Source organism: Chiroxiphia lanceolata, chromosome 4 (assembly GCF_009829145.1).
Source record: "Chiroxiphia lanceolata isolate bChiLan1 chromosome 4, bChiLan1.pri, whole genome shotgun sequence".
Classification (NCBI taxonomy): domain Eukaryota; kingdom Metazoa; phylum Chordata; class Aves; order Passeriformes; family Pipridae; genus Chiroxiphia; species Chiroxiphia lanceolata.
Window position 1 is genome coordinate 56,196,464 of NC_045640.1, and position 19,224 is coordinate 56,215,687.

Here is a 19,224-nt window from a genome sequence, read left to right on the forward strand (position 1 = left end):
CATTAACTTTATGCAGATGAAACAAAGTAAGTGTGCCTTAGTGGTGTGTATTAGGGATATTGAAGCATTTGGCCATGCTTCTGGATTCACAAGACAAATATGTCCAGAGATACCAGTTATTTTCTTTAGGCCCATTTTCTTTGCATATCAGCATATGCAGATTACTAACTAGATTATCGAAATACCTGCAGGGAGAAAATCTGCATGTTGACTACCTGCTAGACTATGTTGGAGAGAATTATGCCTAAGCTGTTCTTATCAAATTCCACTAGTTTATGTAGTAGTGTAGTGCTGTCTATTCGGATAGCTCTGTGCTTGTTGGTGGATTTATGCATATCACACTATATGTTTATGTACATGCTTTACAGTTCCTTTTCCCTGCTGCCCTCTGTGTGGCATTACAGCTGATTTGTTTTAGAGTCACAAAACTACTCGTTTCGTCAGGCACTATTGCAGACACGCAGTGTGTCTCTGGATTGTGGGAATGGCAGTGGTTTCTGCATAAATGCACACGACGTGTGGTATGTGCAGGGGTGAATAGCGGTGAGACAAACAGCAGTTGCTCCTAGGTAGTGCTAACTGGTGAATCATTTACTTGACAGCATTCTACCTTTTTTTTTTTTATTCCTAAGTCACTGGATGCTTGTGTGAATTTTTTGGCTTTTTCCCAGAGTCCGCACTGCTTCCAGCTGAGATGCCAAACCCTACTGCCGTTTGGATTTGCGCAACGCTGCTTTAATACCCCGAGCTCCTCCATAAATAGTTCTGCTCTCCCCACGCCCAGCTAGAAAACAACCACAGGAAATCAGGGAATGTGCAGCCAGCACAGCTTAGCTGGCACTAATTGATCTGAGCCAGCACAGCCTGCATGAGAGCATTCATGTACGTAGCCTGCACTGCTTGCTGTCTGCAGCTGCTACCTCAGGACCTCTGGTGCCTGCTTTTTAGAAGGCACCATATTGCTACAGCCTCACAACAGCAGCAGCGGTTCTGTTGTTGCTCGAAGGAGTTGCGCTCCTGTAGGAAGTGTACGCAGCCACCCCCTCCCTCTCCCTTTCTCCCTCCCTCCCTCCCTCCCTCCCTCCCTTTTCATCCCAATCCATTACTGGAGGCTTTTTCAGCTGCATGCAGTTGTCAGGGCAGGCAGTCTCGGGAACTTGCATTGGCTTTCTAAAGAAGGAGAAATTCAAGGAAGGCAGATGGACAGATGTCTTAACTGGTGTGAGTGAGCAATTAGTACATAGGGGTCACCAGGCAGGGGATTTGGATTTGGAACTGGAAACATCAGGGACTGTTTGTTTGGATCCTATTAGCTAAAGGCATGAGCTTACTGTTGCTGTGACTGCAGGGGTTTTTTTCTTCCTCTGCATCCTGAAACATTTTTTTTTCTTTCTCTCTAATTTCTTTGGGTGTATGGGAACATAGCTGACTTCAAGTATGAAGATTCAAGAGCATCCAAGCATGCCTGAAAACAAGTTGCAAAGAAATCAAGATGCTGATGATCAGGAAAACAGCTTTGTATCTGAAGTGCCTCGGCTGGATTTAACCTCACTGTGCGATGACAACAACTGGGAAGGTAGGATTGTGTGATGGCTGGTCATATGAGTGAAATGGGAGAGAGGGAAACCTGAGTGGGCTGGATGTATCTTTATGTGATCGTGTTCTTATGCTAAAAACAACAGGAAAGCAATTTTGTCCTGAATGTAGAACTGAAAGTTTGGAGAAACTGGAAGCAAATACTAAATGGTACTAAGTCTAATTGTCACTTAGAGGGAGAAAATTAATTGTTTTATTCTTGAAGTTACTTTCATGTTCCGTTTAGCACTTTCATCCCTAGTGTTTCAGGATATCTTATTTCATGGTGACATTGGAGATTTAAGCTAGACTGTCTTACGCTTCAAAGCAACTGGGTGTTTCACAGTCTAAAAGGAACATTTCTTCCTCTTCAATCGCTATTTGGAAATAATAATTTGGATCTGAAAGGCACAGCTGGAAAAAAAAGCTGTCTATCTCTTACTTCGTCTTACAAACAACTTTTATTTTTTTTATGTATTCTGTGAAGGAAATCTGTTCACCAGCTCAAGTAGCAGTTTTAAATGGATAGTATGTCATTTAAATTATTTTAATACTGTTTCTTAGGTCTCATGTCCAGAGTGCATGCTTGGTTGGCTGTTTACACTTACTCTTTTAAGAGTGGGAAATCTGGGCAAACTCTGTGGGTGCCATGCGCCTCAATTTCATTTGAAATTGAGATGAAATGAAGCTGTCCAGTGCTTCTGGGATCAAACCCTTTTCCCGTTACTGAAATGTTTCTATGTACAAGCAAGAATTCTTCTGTTAGTTTATGCTTTAAGAGTGAAAGATGGGTTTTGACAGGGAAGAAACAGGAAAACGCAAGTGTTTTAATAAAGCAGGAGAGGGAAAATGTGCTACTAATTCATTGCTCTAAAAAAGCAATCTCTGAGGAACACTGAGAAGTGAAGTTCTCTACTCCTGCCTCCACAGTGTACGTGACCTAGTACGTTTTGCTTTTCCTTCTAGGACAGAAGTAGTTATGACACTTCAGGCATGAGTAAAGAAAACCCGCAGCCATGGCTGCCTTTGATTCAGCCAGGAATTCAACTAGTCACCCTGGACAGGAGGGAATTTTTCCATTTGCTTGCTGGGCAGGGAATCCCTGGATGGAATCACCACCTGTGCAGCATGGCTGATCAAAGCGCCTCAGAAGGGCTCCCAGGCAGCCTTGGCCACTCGGTGTTTACTGAGATGCTAATTAGCAGAGCCCTGCAGGGTCTCAAGGCAGGGTGAGCACGTCTGTGTCCTCAGAGGTGATGCGTGGCTTCAGCCATCCTGTGAACCTTTGGAAATAATGACTCTTTTTTTTTCCATCCTGCATTAGTAATAGGAGTCATATGAATGTACGAAGGAGAGAACACAGCTCCTTTCTGTCTGCCAGTGGCTTTCCCACTCTATAAAATAACTTGTATCTTTGGTACAACTTCCTTGTAGCAGGCATACTGTTATGTTTGGATTCTAGCTTTCTTGCCCTGCAAATACGAAACAGGATTAAGGGCACATGTGACTGCACTTGAAGAGTGCTTCTCTCAGATTCTTCCTTCCTCCCTTCTGTTCATGTGTATTTCACAAGAGGAGGAGGTGGGCAGTTGCAAAAGAATCAGCTGTTGGGAGTGAGAGAGACATCATCTTCAGAATTATGTGCCTTCCAGAATCACCATTTTGTTGGCATGGATGCAACAGCAGCAAAATGGTGTCTTCTGTATCTCAGCAAGGAGGGACTGAATCTTTCCCAGCTGTGGATGTGAAATCAAGCTTGCAGCAGCCAGGAAGGGAAGGTATTAACATCAACTCTCAGACTACTTCTGTGGCTAATGGCACAGTCTGTTGTTGAGACTGGCTTTGCAAGGCACAGTTATACCACCCATCCACAGCTCTAGCCAGGATATCCTCCTGCCAGCCAACCTGTGTCACTCAAACCTTCACACATCTCTCCTGAATCCGTGCCAGAGCTCTGGTTGCATCCCCACTGGAAAGGAGAAAGGACCATGCCTTCAAAAGTGGCAACACTGAGCTGTTTATTGCTTTGCTCTAGCAAATTTGGTAGGTCCGTCTTTCAGGAAATTACCCATTACATACTTGACTGACTTTTGGGGACAAGATCCTCTGTATCATACTACAGGAGATACAGAGCATCTAAGGACAAGGGCAACTGCTGGGACTTTCACAAGTGACTCGTGAGAACAATTACAGGTTGAGGGGTTGCCTTTGGCTGTAGCTGTCACTGCCTCGAGTGTTAGGAAAAAGCCTTGAAAAATGGGCACAAAATCACACGAGACAACATTGTCCATTGACTAGGTTTTGTCAGTCAAGCAGGCTCTCCATCGTGTTAAGACCAAAGCTGCCATAAAAACCCTCATTCAGGGGCACAGAACATGGCAGAGTCCCATGCCTTTTATGTTACACTAGAAGTAATTTCTACCAGATTTGTCTTTCCCATAAGGCTTCCCACATAGTCAAAACTCTACACAAGAGGAGAGATTTGCTGTACTTCTCCAAGCTCTGTTCCCTTTACCTAAAGCTGAGCAGAGACGGGACAGAGAAATTTGCATCCCGCAGTGCATAGGCTCACACTCTACCACATGCCCACCTTCTGTGTCCCCCTTGCCTGCTATGTATAGAGGCATATGTGTAGTGATCATCAGGCTATTGCAGTAGTCAGCAAGGCGTGAGCAGTGCCCCAGCCAAATTCAAGACCTGAACTCTTAGCCTAGGTGCGTTTCCATGGTCCAGAAGTAGTTTCTGAGTGTGCATCTAGCAGGTGCAAATCAGATAGTTTTGTTCTCACACTGGGTGTGAACCGAGGTGTCTCTGTGAACTGGGATATCTGACTGCTGGGTTTGCCTGCTAAACTGGTCAGTCAGTGGCAGCTGAGATGGCTTTTTAAGCAAGTATTTTCAGAGCTGCTTCCATAGCAAAGGTTTCTAATTGTTGTGGATTATGTTTGAATTGGGTGCTGTGACTGAGGAGTACAGAGTGTTCTCTCAGAGCTGTTGTGCAGATTTCTTACCAAATGTTTCTAATTCAAGCCCAGAACTTGCTATCCTGTCCTTGAGGAAAATCTGGAAGTATGTTGCTCTTCAGAACAGTGGCTGGCCCTGTCAGCAGATTGGGCTGAGCAGGCGGCTCAGTGGATCAGTACGATGTGTGTGATTGCTGCCGATGTCACCTGATTACTGATGCTTGAAAAAAGTTCTGTAGCTGAGATTTCAAGCAGAGTTTCCAGTAACAAGCACTTATGGAATAATCAACAGACATTTTCCTGCAAACTATCAAGCTTTAAAAAAAAAGCGGAAGTTCAAAATGCAAAAACACAATTCGAGTTCTCAGTGTTGAGAACTCAAGTATTGCAGCACTTAGACCCTGAGGGTGAAGCTGATCTACAAATAGTTTTAGCATTGACTTAGCTGATGCAAGGAATGCAAAAAAATCCAAATAGTGTAGCAAAAGGGAAGCTGCATTTAGTTTTCTTTTTTTTTTTAGCACTGTGAACTTAGACTGATCAATGTATTTGTGTGTAACAGTCTTTAGCATAAGGTAAATAGGTAATGAAGCACATTTTATTTTTATTACTAAGTGTAAAAAAAAATAATTGCATTGTTTACTGAATTTATTTTATAGCATCAATATATTAAAAACGTGTTTTTGATTCTTAAAATTTGCTTGCTAGCTGAGAGATGTGTCATCTCACTAACTAAATAGGCATGGCAGTGCTGTATTTGGGCCATTCTTTTGATCTGCGTAGGAAGAATACCTCCTGATGTATTCAAACAAGGATGTTTTCATACAGTTATTTTTAAGATGAAAAAAATAGGTTGTTACTGAGCTAGTGAATGCTTTGGATGGAGTTTTAAATTGCTTTATTCATTTCATTGTAAGAGGTCTTTCTGGACTCTTTGAAGTGGCATTTTGATACTAGGACCTCAGGTGTTATAATGAGTTTAGACTTCTTAATCCCTGTGGACCTACTTCAGTTTGCAGCAGCTAAGGTTTGGCCTCCTTTGTTTGACAGCTGGGTGTGTGTAAAAGCAGTGTTAGCAGCAGGCATCAGCTGTGTGGCTGCAGAGAGGGAAACAGGAGATGCCTGTGGCATTTTGCTGGCTGCACCTCAGGTAGTATTTGTGTGTGGACACCCCTCTGTTGGCCCTGCAGCCCCCAGTAACCCTGTGGCAAATATACAGTGTAATGATAAAAAAAGACATGTTTTTGTCAGCAAGAGGGCTTGGAGCTCACTAGTAATACACCAGTGTAATACAATAAATCTTTCTTCCTTCTTGCATTTTACAGACTTATTAATATCTCCAGCCCTCTATGCAGCAGGTTTGCAGAGAGGTTGTATTGCCATATTGTGTCTACAGAGTTCTGCAGAGCCACACCTGGCAGATGGCTGACAGCTTTGTTGAAAGATTAGCTGGTTTTGTGGGATTTTGAGAGGGAGTGCAGCGCTTCTGAAGGACTGCAGGCTCAATACCAGCATAGCTCGCTGCTTCTGTGCCAGCTTAGAAAAGGCAGACCTGAAAGAAATGCCTTGAGAATCTGACCAAGAAATAAAAAAAATTTTCACCCTTTCTCTGCACTGGTACAGCTACAGTGGCTAGATATTCCCTTTTGCTTTTTTTTCACAAAAAGTTTTCATTAGGGAAAAGGGGGGGGAAAAAGCATGTGGAAACAATGTGGAGATGAGTAGAAAACCAAGAGTTTTCCCTGAGCAAGAGAGATCTGTTCAGGACAGAAAATTAATAAGGGTAACTGCTCTGTCAAGTCAATGGCAAGGAAAAGGTGAAACATTTACATTCTTTACTGAGATTCTATTCTTCAGTTAGCAGAAAGGGGAAAGGGTGACAACATTAATCATGATAGCAGATACTTCAAACCCGAACCATTAAGTCTAGGAACCTAACAGCCTTCAGGAAAGGCTCAGTGCTTTAACAGCTATCTTGGATAAATGAATAACAAAAAATATGTATCCTGTTAAACAGGAATTGATTGATTGGGCACCGTCAGAAAAAGTGGCAGCTTACCCTTAGTGGGTTCCTATATGTTTGTGTGATCCAGCAATTCCAGTGCTTCCAGCTGAAGCACCTGGCACCTGGCCAGAAGAAGAGAGAAGGCAGTTGGACTACAGCTCTGGTCTACTTTGTGATCTGATGTAGATAAAATCCATATACTTACATATATTCCTTGATTAATTGCTGTGTTACTCTCTGGAGGTCTAGCTGTTTTATGTGTAGATGAGTTTTTTTCTTCTCAATATGTGTGGTCAGCAAGGGAAACAAAATTACCCATAGAGTCAGGCCTTCCAGGAGCAAGGGTTAAAACCAGCTGATTTTCTATAGCAACCATTTGTTCCGTCAAGTCTCAAATTTGATTTTTCCTTTTAGGACTTTTTTCTTCTCCTTTTTAACACTTTCTCCTTTGCACTGTGAGTTTCTGTTTTGGGGGAGTATTTTGAAATCAACAAAATAAAAAGTATATATACCTCAGTCTCGAATAGCTTATGTAAAGTGCTCTGTTGTCTTTTGGGATTTGATCAGAGGCTCTTTGAGCCTTTGCAATTCCCTGAATGTCGCATGCTATCTGGTTTAAAAATCCACCTTGGACAAAGTCACATGCATCATGCATGATTAATAATGGCTTTGTTAGCTGGTGTGATAGGAGCTTAATTTGGTTACTGCTAAATATGCTGCTGATTTTTTCTAAATTTATTCTATCTATGTAAATCCCATGAAGGTGTTATTTAACAATTTCCAAGAGCAAGTTCTGCTTGGGGGTGAGAGCGTATTCAAAGAACTAAAAGGGAGAGATGTCTGGAAGAATCCCATGCATCATGTAACTCTCATTCCTGCTAGTCAAATGTATCAACTTTTTTCCTTTTGTATTATTACCCTTTATTTTGCTGCAAGAGATCTTGTGAGATCCTTCCCAAAATCGTAAGAGATTCAGGGAAGTGGGTGCAAAATATTTCAGGTATTAGATACTGCCACGATTGAACTGTGCTTAGAAAAACTCTTTTTCCAGAAATTACATAAGAGAATTGCAGGCTGCATAAGCTTTCTGATTCTACGTGCACTTCGGACTTGCACATCTCATGGAAGTAACATCTGTGAACCAGGCTTGTATGTACTTCTCTTATCACAACACCTTCAAGAAGCTCTTATACAAAAACCCCCTACCATCCCTTCCAGGGTAACCATCAGTGTGAATGCAGCACCAGCCTCTAAGCAGAGGCATGCCATTTATATTCATGTGCTAAGGAAGAAGAGAAAAGGGAGGAGAGCAGAGCATCCTTTGAAGATGTGTATGGGCAAAAAACCACTCAGCCTGTCATTACTGCATTGGGGATGATCTTGTACTGCCCGAATTGTACAGAGAGGGAATATTAAACAGCATAGAGGTTCTACAGGGGAGTCTTTGTGCTATCCACTCTGAGCTGTGAAAATGTTATCTTTGTTCAGGAAAAGGAAATAACTGGGTTTTTTTCATAAATTGATAACTTCTAAAGCCCCTTCTCTTTGTAAATGGAGAAAAGACACACTAGGCACAGGAAACAGTTAGTCCATAGCTCTGCGACTGATCTGGGAGCTTTCTATAAGGTTTTTGTTTTGTTACTTGACTCTAGAACTGTTTGTTAGATTTATAAGTTCAAAGCCTGGCTCTTAGCACCACAGGATTAGACAGTTTAAGTAGGAGCATGCAAATCAGCTTAGTAAACTATCTGAACACAAAATGTTGGACTCCTTATGGCATCTGGAGGGAGTGATCACAAGATTGAGGCGATTGCTTTCCGTGGGCTCTGTTATGCTAATCAGCAATGCTAAGTTGGGTTTCCCTTTCCCACTTCCATCTCCCTGTACAACATTGCTTTTACTTCTAGCTGGTTATGTAATCCAGGGAACTGAGAATTTCCTCCCTTTTGTACTATGCTGTTAAGCAGCAGGATTGCATGTGAAAGAGATAAGGGGAAATTGGGACCATATTACCATAATTGTTAATTTATGGGCTGGGCACCCTGTGGAACAGGTAGTAGTGCCAGACACCTTTTGCTTGCAAGACTAGAAGAACCTGTGTTTACTCTGAGGCTTTGAATTTCCAGTAGCAGGTGACCGGGTTGCACTGGAGAGCTGGAGGCTACAAAAAGACCTACTCATTTACAGTATTTGTACATCCTGAAACTGAAAAAATATCCTTTTGCAATCCAGTTGCCTCTTTTGTACTAACGCGTTCCAATAATTCTCTCTGTCCAGCATAACATTTTGGTCAAAGGTGTTACCTGGTGATAGCCTTGTTTAGAGTCAGTCTGTGGTAATTCCTCATCATCTTTTGGGCACAGTTTTCTGTTGCACCTAAGAGATTACTTACGTTTGTGTAGGGTGCCCGTGTGGTCAGGCAGTGCTTTGTATTGCTTTGCACACAGGGCAGATGCGAGTAATGACCGGAGAATGCCTGGTGACAAGGATCTCATGGTCCGGGACAAATGGGTCAAGGTTCATTAGAAAAGTTACCTGGAGTCTTGTCTTACATGTAAAACAAAAACAATAAAACCAGCCTTTGTCTTACTGTTCCCAGAGCCCATCCCTGCTCTTTCCTCATGGCAGCGAGACGGCTTAGACTCAGATGAGGCTCGCCTTTCCCCGCAGGCTGGGCGCTTAATTCGCCAGCTGCTGGATGAGGACAGCGATCCTATGCTGTCCCCTCGCTTCTATGCCTATGGACAGAGCCAGCAGTACCTGGATGATACAGAAGTGCCTCCTTCTCCTCCCAATTCTCATTCCTTCATGAGGTGGGTGGTGATTTGCTTGTGCTGACCCTCCCTCCCAGCTGCATCAAGCAACATCCTCATATGTTATCATATTATATACATCAGATAGCTGTGCTGTGTTGTGTTTCTTTTCCTGCTCACAGGAAACTGTTGTTTTTATGAAAGTTCTTGGTAGCTAATCATTTCTGGATTTGTGAATTTATATCTAGGGAGTTGCTGCTGCTGAAAGAGGCTGTTAGAGCATCTTTTGCTATCTGTCATTACCTAGTAGCAACATAGCATTCTCACTTTCTGGGCTTTACCTTTATTTACCCAAAGTTTAAATACCGTTCTCTGCATTGAGATGTACTGTGGCTGTTTGGATAAGCTCTTCCTGCAATCTCTGTTCTTCGTAGGAGGCGGAGTTCATCCTTGGGATCTTATGAAGATGACAGAGAGGACCTTACCCCTGCACAACTCACCCGGAGGATTCAGGGACTGAAGAAAAAGATCAGGAGATTTGAGGACAAATTCGAAGAGGAGAGGAAATACAGAGTGAGTTTCTAGGAGCTAAGCATTTATGTGGAGATATATGAATTAACAACAAAAGGAAGGGACATCAGGGAAATGTGTCAAACGTACAGAGGGCTTGAAAGCTTTTATAAGGAGAAAAGAAAAAAGAAGAAATTAAAAAAGCTGCTGCCCCTAAAAAAATGCATATCCATACCAAGCAAATTACCTTTCCAGGTATTATGTACTATCAATGCAGCACAAGAGAGAGAGTCTAATAAACTCATAGGATTTTGATCTCTGCTTAAGACAGTGTGTAGGAATAGCTATGTTAAACTTCTCTTTGTTTACTTATTTAAGTTCAGTTTATGGAAAGCACATTTGCACATCTCATTTGCATTGTGGTAATCCCAGGACACCTGTGCATTGCAGAGGAGAGAGAACAGCTGCCTTCACTCCTGAGCAAGGAACCACAGTCTGCTGCTGAGCAGCAGTGGTGGACTGTACTCTAATTGTTCCTGACATGCCCTTCCGATGCACAGAAAGCTTTTTAAGGAACCAAAGCTTTGCATGTGTGTATCTTTGCTGGAGATTGAAGTACAAAGAATTGTACTGAAAGGATCTTACCTGCAGTAAAAAAGGCTGGAAGAAATGCTCAGTTTGCTGTAGCCTAGCATTTAGATTATTTTGTTGTCTTTGGATATAAGGCAGCCTTTGGTGTGGATACATGTATCCTAATACTTTTCAAACTGTTCATGTTAGGTTTCCTATTTTGGAGGTGCCCTCTTGTTACAAAACAATAGGCACAAAGATTCCAATGTGCATCTGGCCCTCTGAGCCACTTCTATGACTTAATTGTTGCTGTCAGATGTTTTGTGTTTTCTAAAAAGAAAATCAATTTCATGATGCCCCTAAGACAGTGTAGTGAAGGGCAGGAGCAATTAAAACAAGGTCTGAAATGAGCTGGTCAGAGGTGTGCAGGTGCCAGTCAGAAAACAGTGACTGTGCTCTGTGCTGAATCCAAGTTCTATTGTACCTCTTTGTCCCACACACTTGTTTCAGTGAGTCTCTCCTGTTGGTTTAACACAGATTCAGCATGATTCTTCTTTCCTCCCAGCCTTCCCACAGCGACAAAGCAGCCAACCCTGAAGTGCTCAAATGGACAAATGATTTGGCCAAATTCCGAAAGCAGCTTAAAGGTGAGCAGCCACCACTGGTGCACCTTTGGGGGGCGGCTCAACTCTGACTCATTTAGATTTGATGTGAGGTAGCAATCCTGTCACTGTCGCATTTTAAAAATGGCAAATTACGCATCTTCCAATGTCCCTGTTTAGAGTCAAAACTGAAGATATCGGAGGAAGACCTTGGCCCTGTTGTGCGTCAGCGAAGCAACACGCTTCCCAAGAGCTTTGGCTCTCAGCTGGAAAAGGATGATGACAAGAAGCAAGACCTGTCAGATAAATCTGCCAAGCCTGCTGTGGAAGTAACCCTTGACTCTATCCAGAAGAAGCTTCAAGAAAAACGAGCAGAGACAAATCGACCTGAAGATATTAAGGTATGATGTAGACAGATCAGGTTTAGGTCTTTAAGTACAAGTAGGTAACTTGTGGCTGCACAGTCACTTGTGAGAGCACTGTGGTCTTCTACTTTTGTTAAAAAGTCTACAACCTTTACTCTGGGCTCACTTGCTTTAGTTTCTTTCCCTCTGCCCCTTAGTATCTGATTTTTTTCCAGAGCTTGGTTTCTTTTGTATGTCATCGTATGTTCTTTGTCTGACCATTGTATATTCTGAGCAATGTTTCTGAATTATTGCAATATTTCCTGCCCTGCATTTGGTTATTTCTGTTGTTACATCCAAAGGCTTCTGGCAAATTCTGAGTCTTCCACTGATTCTGGATATTGTCATCTGTTTGCTTCTATTTATTTCAAAGCTGAATGCTATTCCCTCAGGGTATTTTATCACTACCGTTCAGAGTTTCACATGAAGCTCTGTTAGCTGCTGTAATCTCTGAGGGTTATCAGCAGGGAGGTCTTTGTGTCTGATGTTGAATGCTCCTGAGGTTTGGGCAGCCTTGTAAGTGAAGTCCTTGAGTCTGCTGACATGTAAATTGTGCAGTGGTTTGTAAGAGTGAGGCAGACAGCATTATCTTTGTTTAATAGATCTGAAGAAGAAGAACTTGCACATAGTGTGTGTTTGGCTATTTTCTGACTGTAGCAAGTATCCAAGCCTGGCTGTTTGTAGAGGGCCTGTTGATAGTATTTGGTGCTGTGATAGGGAGGGAAGGCGTGGAGTCAGGTAAGTTCAGTGGGAGAGCTCTGGCCAACTTAGTTAGAGAAGTCTGTCTGTCTGCCCTTTATTTTTTTGGCTTTGTCCCCTCAGTCTGTCTGCCACAGCTTTTCACTGCATGGCAGAATTGGCAGAAGGAGATGATCTGACTGCACTTCAGCTCTTGGTAAAGCGTATTTGTGGCAGTCAAAGCAAAGGTGTCAAGTTTTGCAAGAGGTATTGGAGCTTGTCTCAAATTTGTAGAAAAAGAAAGGACACGTGTTCTGTTGTAGAATTTTCACTGCAGATCTTAATCGAAAAAGAGCCACAATCATCGAAAGTTGCATAGCTTGTTTTTTCAAAGCACACTGATAATCAATAAATCCCCCTTAAAAAATATCTTCATATGCAAAATTTACATGTTTTTAATCTGCCTGCATTGTATGTAGGGTTCTACTCACAGTCTCCTTGGCAATATAGCTGGAATCTTCAAAACTTTAATGACAATGTGACATGACTTTGATTATACCACAGATCAGTATTGTTTGAGTCCAGGAATCTGACTTTGTTTTCTTCTTCCTCCTCCTCTCTCTTTGTGCCAAATTTCATAGGACATGACAAGAGATCAGATAGCAGCTGAAAAAGTGGCTCTTCAAAAAGCTTTGCTGTATTATGAAGGCATTCATGGCAGACCGGTATGTACTGCACCTTTTTTTTTTTTTTTCGAAGTCCATCTTTCTGTGTCTTTGTCTGTGGTTAATGATGCCCATAATGCTCCTTTCATGTCACTGGTCACTGGAACTTTTTGCTCTTCAAACCCCCCATGCATCCTCTAATCCACTTCCCTGATCCTTGACTTCCACTGCCACTGAGGAGTCTGTTCTAGGCAAGGTGGTGCCACACACAGCACAGGGATTGACAGACACCTGCAGGACAGAGCCTACAGGCCCAGTGAGGCCAAGTGTGCATTGTTTTGGCGTGACACTCACTAGATTCCATAGACATCCAGTTTGTGTGTTGTCTCCCATCCAACCAGGAAGTTTGCAGTTTTTTTGGTATTAATGGCTAACCAGGAAGGCACTTCAAGGGAGTTGACAGGACATTTGGTTCTTCTCCTGAGAAAGAGGTGGGTTTTATCTGTGTACCAGAGGAAGAGAATGGCATGAGTTTTCTTGTACATTTGATCTTAACAAAGCCAAATTATTTATGAAGACAGGGAATTAAGTATTGTGTCGATCCCTGCTGTGGCAGAAACACAGCGGCTTTCAGGCCACCAAGTTGGCTTTCTATGAGTCCCTCCTTCTCTTTCAGTGATGACACTGTAATCTTTGCTACCAGCTGTATGGGTAAAGTAACTTAATGTCAGAGTGGTGCTAATCCTTTGAGCAGTGGCTTGGGAGCAGCAAATTACTGCTTATAAGGAGTACTTGATTAGTGCAGCTGACAAATCTGTCATTCTGCTCCTGCATGGGATTTCTGATCTTTTCCTTCCTTTTGCTTCTGAATTATTTCCTTCTTTATCCATTGTTTTTAAAAAAGTCTCACTAATTTATTTAAATATGTTCATAAAGTGCTAATATTGTACAGTCACATATATTAGCAACTAAAAATGGCATAGTTATATGAGAGGAAATGCAGATTTATTCCTGTGTAAAATAGCAAAAGGGAAGCACAAGGGAGTCCACTTAACCTTCCCTGTCTTCTCCATGAGACCAACTCTGCTTTTGCTGCCTTTACAATGATGTAAATCAACAGGTAGCATCCTTCTGAAGTGAACTCACTTGAATCTGTTTAAAAAAAAACAAGCCCAGAGCCTATCATGTCAGCACACCTTTTTTCCCCCTCCTTCCCTTGCTTCATTTATACAACTGCTTTTTAATTTATTTGTTTTTAAGTAAGCAGTCTATACCTAGCAACACTGAAGTGCATGGCAAGGAAGACTGTAGCTGATCAGCTTTTGCTGTTCCTAGCTCCTGGCAGTGCAGCAGTGGAAAAGTACTGAGAGTTTGAGGAGAATGGGGATAGTTCAGCCAAGTTTTTTTTGTCTTAAAGACATTTAACTAAACAAGAAAAACAATGGAGCTCAGATTTATTGTGCAGCTGGGTCTTTCTGCACCAGTGATACACGAACCTGCAAAGGTGGAACTGAACTGTTTTAGTTAAGCCAAAAGTCTGTCTCTGCAGAAATTCTTGAGCTGCTCTAACAATGCGACCAATGGTCTGTTCCTCAGCTGCAGCTCTTCTGCCATGTGGAGTGTGCCCCAGAGTTGTGTCAAAGGCTCCATTATTCCAGCAGTCTCTTTGCATTTTGATGTTCTCCCAAAATATACTCAGGCTTTGCTGGTCTTACTTATGTTTACTTAATGAGACAGTTTGCCTGTGTGCTAAGCATTTACTTTCAGAATCTGCTTTCTGTTAAGTTTGCTGGTGTAAGTCTCAGGCTCCATACACTTAAGTTCCAATGCCTAAATTAATTTTCTGTGTTGTTGCTCCATACTGATATTCAGACACTGAAGCGTGTTGCTTATCTTTTCCATTCTTCAACATACCTAAGGATTTTTGTCCATGCCAAGGCTTATGTTTATTTTTCTGTACAGAACAGTACTGTTTATCAACTTTGAAATATTATTAATTGAATGCTTTAGTTCTCAACCTCAACATGAGCCTCAGCACAGTCTTGGTTTGGTTTTTTTTTAAGTAACAGAGACTGTCTGAGCCAACAGTAGTGCTGTACCTCCTGTTTTACTAACTGCTAGTCTAGTAAAGCTAGGATTAATATTACATATATATATAATTTTAGGCTACCCAGTTTCTACAGTTGTATTCTTGATTAGTTACAGAGAAATGTCCAAAGATGGAGGCAACTTGCTAGCCAGTGCAACTGAGTGCAGACACACCAATACAAAACTCAGTACAAAGAAGGCTGAGTGCTGCTGTTTGATGCTGCTGACATTCCTCTAATCCATGTGAGCTGCTTACTCAACGAACAGGCAGTATCGGAGCCCTGCTGTGCTTTGGAGGTGTGGGGCATTCCGGCCCTAGAGCTCAGACTGCCCATCTGGGTGCCCCGTATCAGGCTTTGGACGTGTTTGCATTGAACAAAGAGAGCAGTAAAAAGATCTTCCTCCTCCTTCCTCCCTGTTCATCTGCCCCAACATAGGAAACAGGCTTGATTTTCAGGAGGAAGATGCTACCTCCAGATTCTGAGTTCATCCCTGCCATCCCACTCCTGGCAATACTTACAGTTCTTCTACCCCTTGCACCAACACCCTCTCCTGCTCTGGAGGGAGGATGTGAAAGCTTTAGAAAGCTTACTCCAGTGAAAGTCAACTGCAGACAAAATAAAAGGCAATTCACTTTAAAATTTCCTCCCCATCTCAACCTGTATTCCCTTTCCTCCTATTTCTGTTGTAGAAAAAGAGGCCGCACAAAGCTCCCCAGAGGTTACGCTGTCAGTGATGATTTTTATATGGCAGTTGTTCAGGTGCTCTGGTGATTAGCAGCAGTAGAAAGCCTTGAGGAAGATAGGCATGACATCAGTTAAAGCTTCCCCATAAGAGCTTTATAATCTAAAGTTAGACAAAAGATCTAATGGAAGGACACTCATTGTAGGATGTGGGTCAGACAGTGTTGAATGATGATCAGGTTCTGCTGAGGATTTTGTTTTTCTAACCCTGCTGTAACACAACATTGAAGAAATAAAAGGGCTTCTTCAAAACTAGTACTTAGTTGGACAGACCTTTGCTTTCCCACACTAGCTACTGGCCCTTAGGTCTTCCCTTCTGCACTGTCAGTGGTGCTGACAGTTTTTGGCTTAGCTTAAACCTGAAATTAAAACAGAAATGAATACACTTAAGTTTCTAATACTCTCGGACTGAGGAGGGAGCACAACAGGCAGTTAGGAGTGGGGTTAAGGACAGAGCAATGTAAGGAATGCCTGAGGTGGACATTACAGCACTATTCTGTATTCTTATGCCACACAGCCCTGGCACCTTCGTCCCTTCTCAGCTCTGTGGTAACTTCTCCCCAGCAAGGTGACTGGAAGGAGGTGTGGAGGGCGAGGTTAGGGGGTTAAAAAAGTGAAAAACTGCTGGCTTGGACAGGAAATTAGGAGGAATAACAAAGCCAGAAAGTCAGTTTTTATGAAATCCGTAGTTTAACCTGCTTGGGGAAAGTCTCCTTACATTGTAATGTCCAGTCATTGCAGCTCTTTTCCCTTTTCCTGAATCATAAGTACAGCCTCTGAGGGCCAGCCATGGGAATAAGGATGGGAAACCTCATCTTGTACTTGTGACTGCAGGCACAGACTGCTGCCTCTGAGGGTCACTTTGCGCTGTGGACATGACACCTAATCTGTCATTTAAACCACCTGTGTCGTACAGCCACCTTCACAAGACACTCCACCCACAGCTCAACTGGCACTGGGCACAGGAGTTGCGATGAGTACACGAGCACTTGCATTACCAATTTCAGGGCTAATGCTGCTCTCCTGTCGTCTCCATACAATTCCTTTCAAGCCTCCTCATACTAGTGGTGATTGCAGGCATGTGAGCTAGAGTGGAGTACTGCTTCAGGCTTCATGGATCTCTCTTCTTTCTCCCTTTCAGGTTACCAAAAATGAACGACAGGTGATGAAGCCATTGTATGACAGGTATCGCTTGGTCAAACAGATCCTCTCCAGAGCCAGCACCATCCCTATTATTGTGAGTAGAGCATTCTTTTGGGGGCTGTTTTTTGGTTTCAAGCTGAGGAAGCAGGAACCACCACACTTTTGCATACAACACAGTCACTAAGGCCAAGTCCCAACCTCCCTGATCGCTCAAAGATCAAGCAAATGAGTGAATCAGTGACACACCTTATACTGAAGTAGGGCAAAGCTGATCAGGGGTCTCTAAGTGCCCACCCATGAGCCATGGGACACATCTCACTTTGTGTTGTTTCTTCTCTTTCCATTGGGCTGCTGCTGTTATTTCATCATCTTCTGTTTGGCTACAGCCTCACTTCCCTTTCCATACCAACCCACGCTGAGCTGTAGGTCTTTCATGCTGCTTGGTTACACAAAGTTGTATGTCAGGAACACAGACTTGCTGAGATCCCACAGGGCATAGCAGTGTCCTTGGTGAAAGAAAGGGCTGGCAGTCTTCTGATGCTTAATTTGTATTAAAGAGATCCTACAAGTGGTAGATATTCCCTCATTCAAAGTGGTGCTTTGGCAAGGAGACACAGCCACAAGCAAGGAACCCAACATATACCTCTAGGGAGCAAATTCATTGTCATTTTAGACAACTTGTGTAAGCCACTTTAAAAAAAAAATTGATCTAAAAAACCCACACAGAATACTTGGAGCCTTTCTATGGAACGAGAATTCTTTTATCATGGTTCCTGTTTACTCTGTCCATCATGTATGAACTTTTACTTTTTTTGCTGTTCCCAAGCTGTGCTGATGTCCTGTCCACTTTTTATAGACTGCCAGTGATGTGAACGGACTGGCAGTATCACTCAGTGCAGTCACACTGAGAAGTGAGGCTTTTTTCTGCAAATAGTGGGAGGTGGTCCTAGTCCTGCATTTAAAACAAAACAAAAAGCTATTCCTCCCTGAATATGCAAAATACTCCCCAAAATGGATGCTTTGAAGGCAGTGCTGGCAATCATGAAGGAAGATGCCATGTAAGTGTGCTGTGGGCAGTTTAACACAAAGCTCTCAAAGGAGCTCAGGTCCTGTTTAGACACAAAACTGAAATTTTACAGTGGCTATCAGAGGAGAGATGAGACTGGCTTTCCCCAGCCCCCTTGAGTGAGAACAGTGAGAGGCTCATACAGAGTCAGGATACATTTGAAAATCCATCTCTGCATCATTAGGAACTTCAGTGGGAAATCAGGCTCCTGGAAGGCAAGTCTGGAGAGCCTTGCTGAACTTACGCTGTAGCTCTGGAGAACCATCCAGATGCTCTGTGTGTGTGTATGGACTTTGGGCTGGGGATTATTTTCTTGCAGCCTTTGCTTTGTACTTACTGCCCAGCTAGTATTCTAGCATCCAAGCTTTTTTCTTAAAGGAGATTGGCAGTGATGTCCTTTGCTAAGCAACATCCTGAGAAAAATCAGCCCAAGGTTCAAGGGGTTTGCCAGGAATGTTTTTTTCTGTGAGAAATAGATTTCTCCTGGTGGTCACTGGGAGTGAATGTATGGGTGAGAATGAGCTGAGAGCAGGTGGTGGAGGAGAAAGGGGTTCACAATGTAACATACTTGTTAACACCTGTCACAGGGTTCCCCCTCCAGCAAGCGGAGAAGCCCTTTGCTGCAGCCAATTATCGAGGGCGAAACAGCTTCCTTCTTCAAGGAAATAAAGGTGAAGACCTCCAGCTGCTAACTAATTGCTCAGTTTGCATCAATTTTCCCCTTATACCAATGAAAGAGAATGATTGATTTTTTTTTTTTGTCAGTGTTGATTTTTTTGCAGTGTCCTCCTGAAAAATCAGTAGGTGCTTTAAGCCTCGCCAATTCTGATCAGATTCTTTCCTTGTTGTAGATAAGACTACAGTATTTCCTTGGCTTTGCATTCTTTCCTGTCCTTCTCCTTCCCCCTCCATCTCCACATAATATATTTTGTTTTACTTCAAAAAAAAAATAAAAATCACAATTACCCTTGTATCTTTCTTTCTTCCTTGCTTTCCTCCTTTCATTTTAACGACACTAACTTGTTTTGCGGTAGTTTCTCTCACTCCAAAGCTCTGTGGCTTGCGCACAGCACCGTGGCAGGAATGAGCTCTCACAAAACTAACGCTCGCACACGGAGCCAGCCGGGGCACTTACGGGATCCTGACCTACTCCCATTCGCGTGCTTATTTTGTCTAGGCTCTGTGTCACCACCTGGTGAAGGGTATTTCTAGCTAAGTCACATGAGGATGAAAGTAAGAACAACTTGATTCTGCTAGTTAATGCTTGGTCATTTGGTTGGAGGGATTGTTGTTTCTTCTTCTCTTGCTGCTGTGGAGTAATAATTCTAGGTGATGACGATTGCTGTGATATTGGGCCTTCCCCTGAGGAGTGAAGTCCAACAGTTGACCAGGACAGAGAGCATGGAGCTGGGCCCTGGCTTACTTTTGGTACCCTTGCAATGCAACAGGGGAAAAAAGGG

At 42.8% G+C, this 19,224-nt stretch overlaps 1 protein-coding gene across 11 annotated transcripts in view; it reads left to right on the top strand.

Moving 5' to 3' along the window:
• FAM13A (family with sequence similarity 13 member A) overlaps positions 1–19,224 on the top strand; it is a 135,492-nt gene that overhangs the window by 107,457 nt on the left and 8,811 nt on the right. For 9 of the 11 annotated variants that reach the window (XM_032686920.1, XM_032686919.1, XM_032686917.1 and 6 more), the window contains 8 exons: positions 1,426–1,576; positions 9,142–9,355; positions 9,730–9,868; positions 10,941–11,022; positions 11,158–11,378; positions 12,701–12,784; positions 16,697–16,792; positions 18,352–18,435. In XM_032686920.1, the coding sequence (XP_032542811.1) occupies positions 1,426–1,576; positions 9,142–9,355; positions 9,730–9,868; positions 10,941–11,022; positions 11,158–11,378; positions 12,701–12,784; positions 16,697–16,792; positions 18,352–18,435 (1,071 nt within the window). The remainder of the gene's footprint in view (positions 1–1,425; positions 1,577–9,141; positions 9,356–9,729; positions 9,869–10,940; positions 11,023–11,157; positions 11,379–12,700; positions 12,785–16,696; positions 16,793–18,351; positions 18,436–19,224) is intronic. The other 2 variants (XM_032686921.1, XM_032686926.1) reach the window with 1 other exon arrangement.